The sequence below is a fragment of the Xyrauchen texanus genome, chromosome 23 (assembly GCF_025860055.1).
Source record: "Xyrauchen texanus isolate HMW12.3.18 chromosome 23, RBS_HiC_50CHRs, whole genome shotgun sequence".
NCBI lineage: Eukaryota > Metazoa > Chordata > Actinopteri > Cypriniformes > Catostomidae > Xyrauchen > Xyrauchen texanus.
Window position 1 is genome coordinate 4985973 of NC_068298.1, and position 14907 is coordinate 5000879.

General features: G+C 36.8%; 1 protein-coding gene across 2 annotated transcripts; it reads right to left on the minus strand.

Moving 5' to 3' along the window:
* Window positions 1–10608: 10608 nt before the first annotated feature.
* Window positions 10609–14014, minus strand: glod5 (glyoxalase domain containing 5). Of its 2 annotated transcripts, none has more exons than XM_052154454.1 (5): window positions 13944–14014; window positions 13806–13866; window positions 12380–12538; window positions 12012–12167; window positions 10609–11934 (listed from the first exon to the last, which is right to left on the minus strand). In XM_052154454.1, the coding sequence occupies exons 2-5, from the start codon at window positions 13857–13859 to the stop codon at window positions 11812–11814; spliced, it is 492 nt and encodes a 163-aa protein (XP_052010414.1). In that variant the 5' UTR covers window positions 13860–13866; window positions 13944–14014; the 3' UTR covers window positions 10609–11811. The 2 variants fall into 2 exon arrangements, with proteins under 2 accessions (XP_052010414.1, XP_052010413.1); XM_052154453.1 differs by having other exon boundaries at window positions 13973–14003.
* Window positions 14015–14907: the final 893 nt, after the last annotated feature.

Consider the following 14907-nt stretch of genomic DNA (forward strand, 5'->3'; position numbering starts at 1 on the left):
ATAGTTGTCTGTGATATTCACTGACACCTTTGAAAATAAAGAATACTGGAATACTGTTTTGGGAAAATACATTTAGTGAAATTTAGTTATCATTTTCTAGGGGGGAATATAATTGTTACTAAAGAGAGAAAGACAGAAAGATTGTGCATCGTTAATTGCAGTTTTGAAGTGTCTGTAAATCCTCATGAAGCAGCACAGCAGTTATAATGACTTTGTCTTATCATGCAGAAAAATCTTTTCAAATCAAACAGCACTGAAAGATTTGAAGTCATAAATGTATTTATTTTTATCTGACATCATCATCTATTATGTAGATTCACAATAATCCCAAACTAAGTGGAAAGGAAAAGCTGTGACATGCCAGATTTCAGTTTTAATGTTTTAATATTTGCTTCACAGGAACTCTGTACTCATTTATTGTCTTCCAGGCTTGTGTTATTTACTGATTGTATTACACCATTATAATTTTCTATAATATTTCTGTATGACGTGCCGCAGAGTGACTGTATTCATAATGAAGCATAACCTCAAGTGCCTCTTTACTTTTGAGATAATCACGTAATGAAAATATTAGGGTGAATGGTTTTCATTTTACCAATCAGCATCCAGGATTGTAACAATCTTTTAAATTCACTAAATGCTCTTCCATAACACAACTTTTTATGTGACTATACATAAGAATGGCTATGGCTAAGTGACTGTAAAGCGGAGGAGGGCGGGGCCGGGCTGGAACAACGCACGCCCGGTCCCCAATCAGCCTGATGTGGGCATGCGAGGGATAAAGGCAGCCGGTGACGACGGTTCGAGAGAGAGAGAATTACAGGCAGATGCTCTGTGTTTATGTTTGTGTGTTTTTGGTTCAGTTTTTCATTAAACTATTATTTATATTGTCAAGCCGGTTCTCGCCTCCTCCTGTAAGGAGGAATGCCCGTCACCGAGTCCTCGACACTGCTGTCCACCCAGGGGAGTGCCGCTGCCATCCGCCGGGGGACGGAGTAGACCGACCGTCCGGACGCAGAGAACGGCCGCCGTCCGCGAGGCGAGTGGAGACTGGACTCCCCGACCGCCTGGAATCATCACCGGTTGCCTTTATCCCTCGCGCGCCCCCATCAGGCTGATTGGGGACTGGGCATGCATTATTCCAGCCCGGCCCTGCCCTCCCCCGCTCTACAGTGACTTTAACTTTTTATGAGTAAAACAAAATCCCCTGTGGAGCAAAACACCTGCCTACTACCCTGAGACAAATATGCAATCTGAGAAAACATTATCTGATTTAGTTTCTTGTGCTTTACTTTCAACCATGGAAGTCAAAGTGGAAGACCGCAAGATTCATAAAATACCACAATTGATGTTAAAACCCAAGGCCGAGCGATGTCTGTGGAGAGCCGGGTCGACAGAGTGAGTGCATTAAGGGTTGGCACCTGTGGGAAATGACCTCTAACAGCTGTTTTGTGTTTGCAGTGAGAGTGGAGAGTGATTTAAAGGGCGATCGAGCCAACATCATTTAGTTGGATTAGTTCAAATTAATGTGCAACAGTTCTTCATACATTTACAATTTACTATGGTTTAACAAAAACATTTTCCAACTTAATAAATAAAATTTGTACTAATCATTATATTTACATTTACATTTTATGCATTTGGCAGACGCTTTTATCCAAAGCAACTTACAGTGCACTTATTACAGGGACAATCCCCCCGGAGCAACCTGGAGTTAAGTGCCTTGCTCAATGACACAATGGTGGTGGCTGTGGGGATCGAACCAGCAACCTTCTGATTACCAGTTATGTGCTTTAGCCCACTACACCACCCCCACTCCGACGGTGCTGTCACATGGTAACTGTTAGTTTTCTCAAAGCTGGTCAGGATGGGCCATTCGGGGTTGCTTATTATTACTGGATGAGGATTTTAAACATGCTTTTAGATACTGCTGAGGCAGATTTACATTCACAGGTGTGAATCCTTGCAATGAACAGTTTTTATTACAAATCACTACCCAGTGATAAAATGTCTCTAATAACAAGCAAATGAAAGGGGGATTCAGTTTTCTGAGCTGTTGAGCGCCACCTGCAGGATGAAAACTTTGTGTCTCATAGGATGTACTGTACTGTAGTTAGTAGCAGACAAGATTTGCAATAGTTATCATATGTCTTATGAATTTAGAAAACATTAATAAAGGTTGGAATGAAAAATGCTAGAATTTATGGTGAGCAATCACTGTTCATATTTCATTGTGTACTTTGTTTACATCTCACACTGGAAAAGATGGTTAGACTGTTATATTATATTATTTGTAACTATTCGTACTTTATTAGTAACTACTATCGTTTAGGGCTGCACACTAGTCCTGTGATTTCTGAAAATTGATAATAAAATTACTTAATATTGTGTGGTCTTGTGTGCACCATGCATTACTCCATGTGTCGTGTCAGAGTTATTGAGTGTGTGGAGCGGAGGGGCGGGGCCGGGCTGGAATGTCGCACGCCCGGTCCCCAATCGGCCTGATGGGGCGTGCAACGGATAAAGGCGGCCGGTGACGACGGTTCGAGAGAGTATTACGGGCATGTCCGTCATGTGTGTGTTTATGTTTGTGCTTTTGTTTTGAGTTTAATTAAATTATTATTTATATTGACAAGCCGGTTCTCGCCTCCTCCTTGCCCATCGTAACCCCCTTACAGAGTGTTATTTGTGTTGTGTATGTGTATTGGACGGCACTATATGTGTTCAAGCCCAGGTGCACTATGGAGTCTTAATCTGGCCCTGACCACAATGGTAATCCCCAAAACTAAGGAATAAGGAAATATTTGTCACCTCAATAAAGATTGTCAAGAATTGTAGAGGAAACAATAATGCTATTTATATAAGTTAGCTGTAACGTATGACACATTAGCTGTAAATGTCACCTTGTGCTCATGAGATTGTGACAGTATAACGTCTGAAGTTAGTGTGCCTACAAACAAATGATTTGTCGAACTAACAAGACTGTCCTGGAAGGAAGAAGGAAGAGAGGTTGAGAATTCACCAAAATTCCTTGTACTGCACTTGCTGTTTTCGTTAATGCTTTATATAACTCTATAGCGAATTAATCACACAACATGACATATTTCTATTGTTGACACCAACTTAAGGATGATTGAAATATTGTTATATACAGTGTAAAGTAAAGTTTTATGTGTTTTCTCTCATGTGTCCAAGCTAAAGTGTCAAAACCGGTATTCTATCAGGAAAACTGTCATTTAAGATGACATTTATTTGATGAATATTAAACAGAAATGTAATGTCTCTCTTTGGCGTAGGCCGCGTCTGGCGGTCCGAAGAAGTTGTCATGAATGAATGATTATATATGAGTAAACTCGTTCCTTCAATTCCATTGAGTAATGGGGGTCTCCCAAAACTTGAGTATTTAAGTTCATTTAATTTGGTGTTCATATAGAATGAACTTAAATATATAAGCTCAGTTAGATGTAAGTAGACTTAACTCAGATTTGCTATTTTAATATTGTTTTTTCTACTGTTGTCAATCATTTTAATTGAATTGATTCAATTTTAATTAATTCTGTACTTCAGTCGAACATGCACAAGGAGAACAGTAATCTTTCTAAAAGGGTCCATTTGACCAAATGGGACACTGATCAACCTAATGGTGACATCACACAAAATAAGCATTTTCAACAAAAAAACATAAATAATACTGCAAAAGACCTAAAACCTCTATGAATTCTTAATACCAACTATTTAAATTCAACAAAATGTTCCCTTTGCCCAAGAAAACATAATTAAATAATTAAAATGCAAGGCATTGTGGGTATTCCCCATAGCCTCAATTTTGTACTCAAAAGTTGAGGTATTAAAACTCAGAGTATTAAGTCTAATACTTTCATAAAAAGTTAATGGGATCATTTTACCTGCACTAAAGAAACATTTAAAGTTCATGATGAGGGTACAACAGGGCTAAAGACCTCCCTTTTTTCTTGTTCTAAATTGCATTACGATTGAAAATAACAAAACAAAAATGCATTGAATATTTATAAAGATGCACTATTTGTGTAAAAGTAATGTTAAAGAAGATCTTTTTGCTTATTTAAATCAATTTTAGCGTTTCATAATATCTTGTATTTTAAAAAGAAAAGTCTGTATTATTCTGCAGGGATGGAGAACAGTAAGTGTGCGGGACGAAGTCATGGGCTACATCTGAAATCTGATTCATAGACTTCACACTTAAAGAGTAACATCCTGAAAGGCCATAGGGTCCTTCACATATGTATGTTTGATCCATTATGTTCACAGATGGGACAATAATACTAATAAAAGTCATTTCTATCTGGATGGTCTTGATGGCGGGTTCCAGTAAAACTATGTGCTATTTATAACACTCTTTACTTTTTACCAGTAATGGGTCAAAAAACCTGTTTTGTCTTATCATGAGGAAATCTAAAGTACAGACATCACTGTAGTATTGACTGGTGGACAATGATTTTATGCTCTTTGAATTACTGCTGTATGACTTTTCACACAAAACACCTGCTTACTTAAGGTCAATAGAATTTCTTCAGGTCTTGTTTACAAAGTTGTGCAAGTTTCTGCTAATGGTTTCATTGCACAGTATGTCAATATATATATATATACATTGACATCTTCCTTACTGACACACATCAAGCCTATAAGGAAATTCGGAATAGTCTAGAAAGTTAATTATTAAACATTTGATTAATCTAAAAGCTGCACAGTTAAATTGAATTGCATTCCCTGATATGATATTGCACTTAAAGGATTTTTTTTATTTGTCAGTCAATGTTTATCCCACTACCATCCATCTTCAACCGCTTATCCGAAGTCGGGTCGCGGGGGCATTTGCTCCAGCAGGGGGCCCCAAACTTCCCTATCCCGAGCCACATTAACCAGCTCTGACTGGGGATGCCAAGGCGTTCCCAGGCCAGTGTGGAGATGTAATCTCTCCACCTTGTTCTGGGTCTTCCCCGAGGCCTCCTCCCTGCTGGACTTGCCTGAAACACCTCCTTAGGGAGGCGCCCAGGGGGCAACCTTTCCAGATGCCCAAACCACCTCAACTGGCTCCTTTCGACGCAAAGGAGCAGCGGCTCTACTCTGAGATCCTCACGGATGACTGAGCTCCTCACCCTATCTCTAAGGGAGAAGCCCGCCACCCTTCTGAGGAAGCCCATTTTGCTCACGACCTAGTTCTTTCGGTCATGACCTAGCCTTCATGACCATATGTGAGGGTTGGAATGAAAATTGACCGGTAGATCGAGAGCTCAACTCTCTTTTCGTGACAACAGTGCGATAGAGCGAGTGCAATACCGCCCCCCCGCTGCCCCGATACTCCGGCCAACCTCCCGCTCCATTGTCCCCCTTCTGGTCGGATCTCATCAATCCCTGGGGCTTTGCCACCTCAGAGTTATTTGACTACCTCAGTGACCTCCCCCAGGGAAATTGAATCTGATCCTCAATCAGCCTCCGGCTCTGCCTCTAACATTGGGATTTAGGAGTTCGTCAAAGTGTTCCTTCCACCGCCAAATAACCTTATTGATTGAGGTCAACAGTGTCCCATCTTTGTCTAATAGTTTTTCTTAGTTGTGAAGGTTAAAATAAGCTTAAAATATTGATGTTGAGTTTGCGGTTACATTTTTAATTCAGAATGATGAATAGATTCATTCGGAATCAACTCGGACTGTTATGGACTTGGTCTTGAATCCGACTCGGCCTGTTGATTTAAAACTCGAAAAAGCATTAACCTTACCCTCATGTAACACATGTAACTAACCACATAATGTCATTTTGCAAAAATGTTGCAATAGCACGTAATTATCATGAGAATATATATATATACAGTATATCGTCTAATCAGCTAATCTTCTTTGCAGCAGTGCAGTGCATAAACTCATGCACATACGGGTCAGGAGCTTCAGTTAATGTTCACATCAACCATCAGAATGGGGAAAAAATTAGATCTCAGTGATTTTGTCCGTGGCATGATTGTTGGTGCCAGATGGGCTGGTTTGAGTATTTCTGTAACTGATTTTCACACACAACAGTCTCTAGAATTTACTCTGAATGCTGCCAAAAAAAAAAAACATCCAGTGAGCGACAGTTCTGCGGACGGAAACATCTTGTTGATGAGAGAGGTCAGCAGAGAATTGCCAGACTGGTTTGAACTGACAAAGTCTACAGTAACTCAGATAACCACTCTGTACAATTGTGGAGAGAACAATATCATCTTCTCACGTGGGTCGCGCTGTTTTGGTGGCATGAGGGGGACCTACACAATATTAGGCAGGTGGTCTTAATTTTGTGGCTGATCAGTATATATATATATATATATATATATATATATATAGTTTATTGCATATTACGTATGCATTAGTTTATTTATAGGCCTAGATATTAACTTATATATATATCAAAAAGTTACCATCCTTATCATTCTTACTAGTGTATTGTACACCATGCCATCAACAAACTTACGCTGATAAACATTTTGTAGGTTCATGTGGGACTACATGACAACACCCCTTTTACTTTTTAATTGAAAAAAATATATTCATTACACATTTTACATATGTACTGTATATACATTTAAATATATGATTTTTTGAGTCCGTGTACATGTTTTAATTTAAATTATTTTCATTTTGTTTGGGGGGGGGTGGCCTCTTAAGACACCACTGCATAAAACTCTCATTGTAGACAGTATTTTTACTTTATTTAATTTTTGGGAAATTAAACTTATCTCACACAGGTTGACCTTTGGATCTTTCAGATATTAAACTATTAAAAACTCACAGGTTTATCATGTGGACCTTCCCTAAAACATTTAAGAGGCTTTTCTCAATGTTCTTTTCAAACAAATCTTTTTCATTTCTAATTGTGCAACCTAACCTGACACTGGCAAGTTTAAGCTTATCAGACTTTTTAGAATGGTCTCATTGTGTGTGCAGTACAATGTTAATGAAAGTGGAAATGAAGTGGTTTATTTAAACAGAAATGATGGTACGTTTCATATCAGTTTTGTCCACTTTTCTTACGTCAGAAACCGTCAGAGATTATTTTGTCAAGATTAATTCGTTCAAAAGTCATGGTTGAGAGCATTTCCTCAAATTTAAAAGAAAATGATAACTAGTAAGTTACACATGATGATAAAAATATTTCATTATCAGTAAAGTTGACAGAAGGGAACTGTATGGATAGGCTATTTTTATGTCAGGTCAGAGAGACACCTAAATTATAATGTGATATTTCCAACTGAGTTTATGAGATTCAATTTGTAGATGAAATAATTATGAAGAGACAAAATAGAGTAAATGTTTCGACATATTTCAGGTCAAATGTTATCACGAGACCCTACAGTTTTCAACAGGGCTAAAGGCACATCTTTGTTTTTTCTGGTCACAACGTGTCTCAATATTCACATATACATTTATTTTGATTGAATATTGATGGAACAAGATAATTAGTGAGAAAATAAATAACAACAGAAGGTTGTTTTGAATAAAAAAATTTTTTACAGGTGGCGAGTACTTACATGGGGTAAAAGGCCACCAAGGGGGTTATATTGATATTGTGTAGAGACAGGGGCAATAGTAATAGGGCACAATTTGTCAACTTATGCAAATATTTTGTAGACAGCAAGATATTAATTTGTTTTTAGTAACAAATTAGGATAACGCTTATTCAGAATAACCCCTTCAGAAAATGGTGCATCATTTCTTGTTAATTTCAATCACATTTGGCATTTCATAACATATCCATTGTGATTGTTCAAAGTGGGCCCACATTGACTGATCCATTTTCATACCAAATCTATTCCCCCAACTTAATAAAAATGACGTGTTTAATAGGGTCCTTTAGCCCCTGCAACAGGGGGGCTTTTTACCCCAAATACTATCTTTCACTTATTGGACAGTTGTTGAATTTTTTATATAATCACCTTGAACAAAACTGAAAATTAAAAATGAGTAAATTGTTTACAAATAAATGTGATCATTTCCAGGATATTAATTAGCTACAAAAATGTACAACATTTAAAAAAATATTAAATATTAGATCAATCTGCCTCAAAATCAACCTTTAGAAATCGCACGCAAAGGTCTCATGGAAGAGGACATTTTTGCAGTGCATAGTAACAAACAGGTGTTTAGGAAAGTCCTGTGGAAGTTTTTGATGCCATTAAGTGTTTTGGGAGAAAATGAAATAAAAGGAGTCTTTTACCTCATGGAACCTTTAGCCCCATTGTACCCTTAGCAAACAGAAAAGTGACCAATTTTATGAAAGTTGCAGTTTCCATAGTAATTTTGCATTTTTCAAGTTTAAAGACTCTATTGTTCAAACCAAGTGTGTAAATATGTGTGCAAAAATGTTATGCAATGACAGTATTTGCTTAAACAAATGAATTTATTTCAAGACGAAACTGAAATTTTCATACGGTTGTCTGCACCCATAGCAAGATTGACAGAATTGTCAATTACTTAAATTCCTCCTGTTACTTACATTTAGAGAACATTGATTGTCATTAGAAAGGATTAAGGAAGACAAAAATGGTGCAGCGAATACTGCTCAAGTCACACTTCATTTGTATTATTCCAATTCATTATGTAAAAGCTGAAGTGCCAAACCCAGTCAAATTTTCCAAAGCAAAAAGACTCAACGTATTTAACATTTCTGACAAAAAGATGTTTACAATTTTTATATGAAGTAAAAATACACTGTAGTTGCAAGAAGCAGTATGGTGGAAAAGAATGTGAACTTCATTAACTTATCGCTGGTGTACATCTTTGAATATGATTAATCCAATTGGTCAATTTTACACAGCATGGTCTGACGTTAAAACAATGATGTGGTTTGACCAAATGTAGAACATGTTGGTGAACATTTAAAATAATGGAGGCTCACAGGCCCCAAAATTGGTCACAGGACCTACAAGACCAGCCAAATTATTTTACATTACTGTTCTATGATCTGCCAAAGCCTTTGACTTCCTAACAAACACAGTTGTGGCTTCTACAAAATGTGGACACCTGTGAACGATGCAAAATAATATAATTTGACATAAAAATCTTCATTGAAATTGCAATGCAGTGTGCCATAACATAAATGTTTGTATTCTTTGTGTCAGTTAATGTCAAGGTTGCATGGGGTAGGATATAGGATGGAAGGGGTGTCTTGAGTCTAATTTAACATTTCAGAAGTCTCCACAAATGGAAAATGCTTTAAGACACCAGAAGCATTGACCTAGGCTACTAAACATTTTTACTAGATACTGCTTCTTCAAGCCCTGGTCCACAGACTTCCCAAACAAATTAATAAACCACGCAAAAGCCCCCCAAAACACAAAGAAAGAATATCTTAAAAACAAACAAAACTGAAAGAAAAAAGAAAGAACAAAGGGAAGCTTCTTCCTCTTTGTCTTTATATCCTTCCCCACTTTCCCAATCTCTTAATAGTCCCACTCATTCCTTAAACACACAATGTGTCCCATATCAAGATTTTACTCAAACGCTTATCACTTCCAACACTCCTTTATCTCGAAAACCAAAAACTGGGGATTTAAAAGCCTACTAGTGACCTGCAACACCTGTGCTCACTAAATCGCCCAGTCAATCAACCCACATCAAATTAGCGCATTAGCGAATTGGATACATGTCCCAAAAACCAGCAGGAGAGGGTGAAAGAGAGAAAGATAATTTTTAATTTGAAAAATCAGTGCTATCTTGCCTTCAAGTGCTTTCGGAATTATCGTAAGAGTTTCCTACATGGAAGTTGCCCGTGAAACTAAGATTCTTGATCTCACGTAAACATTCAACATGGCGGACGAGAGTGCCAAAAATTAATGATATAAATTTTTCTAAACGCTGATACCATTGCTTGCCTTTTAAGTCACATACATTTATGTATATCAGTAACTATTTGATGCTTTTTGTGCATTTGTACGCAGGAAAATGGCATGTATTTGACCAATTCCATTATCATAAGCTAGTTGGCTAGCTAGCATGTATTACTGGTCAAAATAACATTTATATGCTCAAACATTGTACATGAATGAACCTGGCTTCTTCCATCTTTCCAACAAAACACTTGAACATGACGTGCTCTTAATTACTACTTCAGAAGTGGGAAGTTTGATAATTCCGATTGGAGCATTCCACAGATTAGCCTATGCTAAGGCTATAAGTTGACATGTGTGGTCATTGAAAAGCCTTAAAGCCTACCAGTGGTTCTCAACCTTTAATACATATTTGCCCCCATTTTAAAGACAATATAAAGCTGTTCAAATTGTAGTCCAAAAACCTGGAAGAGAATTAGCCTTTTAGAGCCATAGGTAGCCTCAAATGTTGGAATATCAGTCGATTAAAACACTTTATCATGATTCATTTCAGGACTATAAAGGTTCAATATCTATCAGTTTCTGTGGAGTAGGCCTGCATCTGTTTTTGGCAATTGAACAAAGTTTGATTATTTTAGTATAACTTATTTTTATACCACTTTTTTATATGGTTTTTTATTTTATGAGTCATCTCACGGCCCCCTCGTGAAGATTGCTGAGGCCCCCCAGAGGGCCCTGGCCCCTGGTTGACAACCATTACCTTAAAAGATTATGAGATTAAGATAAATAAATTAAGTATAAACCGTTCAGCACAGGTAAAATTTAGCCTATTACCTCAATATGTGTTGCAGTTAAACAGTTTTACTGGCATTCTTACCGGCTTGCCTAATGTGCATGTAAACTTGCTCTGGTAATTTTTATATGATCAGTGTAATACATTTTTAGCTTTAAGACCATAGTATTCTCCTGGATAGATAGCCATTGCTGACACTGCAGCTCTAAGTGCATTACTAGACAAGGTGTGTCTCCAGGAAACAGAATGCAATAACATGACACACAATGGCAGACAATCAGGTTGGTGGTATTGCCTGTCATGTTTCCTGAACATACTTAACAGGATCTATCCTCTTGTTGATCCTTGAAAATACACAATTGCTCAGTCCCAGAAATACACAAAACAGATACCATGACTATGACTGCATAATCCAGTGACCACTTTCAATTTGAACATATTGAGCACACATTTGAAAATGCTTTCATTTTGATGCTACTTGATGCTTTCAGTTTAGTCAGCTGCTTGGACTTGGGAGCAATAAGGGTACAGGTTCAAATCAGTTCTTGAAATCAAAATTTGAACTGATTCAAGCATTTAAGCATCAGCCTTTAGCTCAAGAAGTTTTTAAGATACTGAGAAACATAAATACTGTGTGCCCATTATAACACAAATTCAAAATGACATTCTACCCATTTCTACATCAATATCAAAACCACTAGATGAGATATACATTTAAAGACAGCATATGAATAAATCACAAGTTCACAATGTCACTTGATGAATAAAAAAGCGAACAAAATAATTTTCAGACATTATATAGTGTTCTAAAATTGTATGAATCGTTTACTCAATTATTTCACTGGAATTACAATATAAGGCATTTTCTTTGGATTAAGGTGCTTTTTAAGCAAATATGGACAGAACTACTTTCCAGACCTCAATGGCTTTAAGTTGAATTTAACATCACAGCAAGATTACTTTATATCATGTATAGACTTGGGTCTAAGTGTGCTTGGAATGAAATTGTTTGAGGGAGGCACACCAGGAAATAATGAGAATAAGGAACATCAGTAAACCCGATACAACCAGTTAAGGGCTATTTACGGCTTGTTGGAAGTGCTGCATCTTTTTACATTCAAAATAACTTTTTGTGTACAGAGTCGCATTCATCTTAAAGTAATGAAACTGCTTCCCCTTCCGTCTATTGTATGTAGTTGGAGACTTCGATTAAATTGTCATCAGGGTCCCGAAAATACAGGGAGGTGATCGGACCCACTGCGCCGGTTCTGTTAACTGGACCCTCCTCTATTGTCACTCCACATGCCTAAAAATACAAGATCAAAGAATTAAATCTATAGCCTATATATAGTGTTTCATGCTCCCAAATGCAATATACTCTACCTTGAGGTGGGTAGCAACAGTTGCCAAGGGGGTTTTGGTGATGAGGCACAGATCAGCAGATCCAGGTGTTGGGATTTTGGCTTTAGGTTCAAACTCTTTCCCAACCTGATGCAGGTTCAACTTTTGCTCTCCAAAACTCAAAGCTTTACGATCACCCTAAAATGCACAGTTATGCACTTAACTGAACATCCCAGTTCCTATCTTAAACCAATGTTAATAGAATAGTATGTGTTGTGCTGTTAAAAATAATTAATAATGTTAAAGGATAATGCCAAGGATAGACTTGACAAGATGAGAATACTTATACATTGCTGCCACCAAGTGGTATTGTTTGTGGGGTGTATATTTACATGGGCTTGGCATTTTACCTTAAAAGTGACGACCTCCATCCCCAAAACTGTGGTGTAAAAGTTAGTAGTTTTGTTTAGGTCCCGAACCGTGAGCACAAGGTGGTCCAAACGACTGATGTGAACTGGACAGGAACTTCTGAACCGCACTGATGTGAGTCCATTAAGAACTGATGGAAACTGAAAATATGGATTTTTTACTTGTTCAGGTCATATTTCATCCCAAAGTAATTAATCATATCTTTATATTCATAATAAAACATAATAATACATTATATAATAATCATAATTAGTATATGGCAAGTATCCTTAAACCTAACTATTATGGTTCATAATAAAACAACAAATAACAAAACTGCAGTCATACTATGGTGAAGGCTTAACTAATGCATATTAACAGCACATCTTAAAGGGATATTCTGGGTTCAATACAAGTTCAGCTCAGTCGACAGAATTTGTGGCATAAAATTTATTTCCACACAGACTAATTTTGACTTGTCCCTCCTTTTCTAAAAAAAAAAAAAAAAAGCAAAAGTGAATGGGGGTCCAATTTTGGAAAGTTAAAATACTCACTGTTTCAGAATTATAGCCACAAAACATAAACGATATGCGTGTAAATATGATTTTAGTGTGATAAAATCACTTATTACCTTTATTTATAAAGTTATAGACAATTGTATAACTTCGTTGCCATGACAATGTAATGTCAACAAACCCTAAAATGACTGAACAAATAACAATTAAAAAAAATGTAAAGCTCAAATAATACACGAGTTTTAACAAAAGAATGTAAGTGCTTTTATAAAATTAGCAGCTTATATGTCTTCATTTAAACCCTCCAAACATTTGCCTCATTCACTTCCATTGTGCCTCACTGTAACCTCGATATTGCTTTTTTATTTATTTTATTTTTAAGAAAATTAGGGCTGAGTCAAAATAATTTTTTTGTGGTAATCAATATTATCCCACAAATATTGCAAATTGATCTTAACTTGTACTGAACCCGCAATATTCCTTTAAGCTTGATTAGTAACTTTCCAGGAGCCTCCTGCCATGTGGTCTAAATCGTATTCCCCTCCACATAATAGGATTGTTAATTGGTCAGCTGTCTAGCCAACAACGTCAGCCGTTAAGCCAATCAATTAACCCTACTGGCCGACAGTCAGGTTACGTAGTTAATATTCATGAGCCAGCCTCATCATAGTAGGACACGTGAATTCGCTACCAGGAAACATTTGCGATTTTATACTTTTTGTGGGGTTCTCGAAATTTGCTACACCATTATATTAACACACTGGTCTTTTAAATCTGTGTACAATTGTTGACATACACTGGATTTGTTTTCTGACATTCTTGCCACAATTCGTAACACGCGAAACAGCCACAATGACAGATTAGAGACTAACTAAGGAGTACTATCAAACTCAAGACATATAAAGGTTATTACCTTGCAGTAGGTCGAGGAAGAACGCAGAAAAGTGCTGCATACGCGTAGAGCCATAATTACGCTGGAAGACAAATATAACCGCTTATATCACTTGTTATAACTTCTCTGGACTAACAGAATCATAAAAGCAAGACTAACTTGAGAATAATGCGCGTAGATCACTTTACCGTAAGGTGCTGTGATCACCCGGGTACATACGTCATGAGTAACTTGGTAAAAAAAATATTTAGATACAATACATCGTGTATCCCCAAATAGGCGGGGCTTACACCCGGAAGTTGTCTATATTTGGCTAGCTACGAGAAGTCTAATAAAACCTTTCTGTTTCGATTTATCAGTGTGCATTCTGCATTCACTGGACATAAAATATCCTTTTTTTTTGTTATTAATATGTACATAATTGTTCAAATCGCTGCACTACTAAAGCGCCGCGTTTACTGCGCTGTCACATGGTCTGTGTTACTTTTCTCCGCGGTGTTTAGCACGGACCAACAGGAGTCGTTTGTGAATTCTTTAGAATAATTTTTTATTATTATTATTTAATAAAAATCGCAACGGTTTTTAATTTGTAATTATGTACCAATATATAGAATTAATATGTTTAAACGGTTAAATCTGTATTTGTTGAACACATATTTGCATTAAGAAAAAATTATAATAATTATAAATAAAAAACGTCCTAAGATTTGAATGACGTTCAATGGAGGATTCGACTTTCAGAGCCGCGCAGCACCCCCTTGAGGAAAACTAGTCATTTTCCAATTGGAATCTACAGCTAACACTACAATGTACACTACACAACTACAACTAATCGTCCTTAGTTTATAAAGTCATAGAACTGAGCAAGTCCATATGATATGAAATAATCTAATTAAAAGAACAGATTGATGGTTCAAGTCTAAAATTAAAATTGGAAGCAAAGAATGAATGAAATGTAGACAATGTTACCAAACAATTCTGACAAATTAGCTTCAGAAAAGGTGAGTAGTTTGCGTCACTGTTAGTAAATCTTTTTTTACCATAAGACGTCTTAATAAAATGTCTGCAGTCCAACAAAATGGCTATAGTAATAATCATGCTGTCTCGACACAATTTTTCTTTA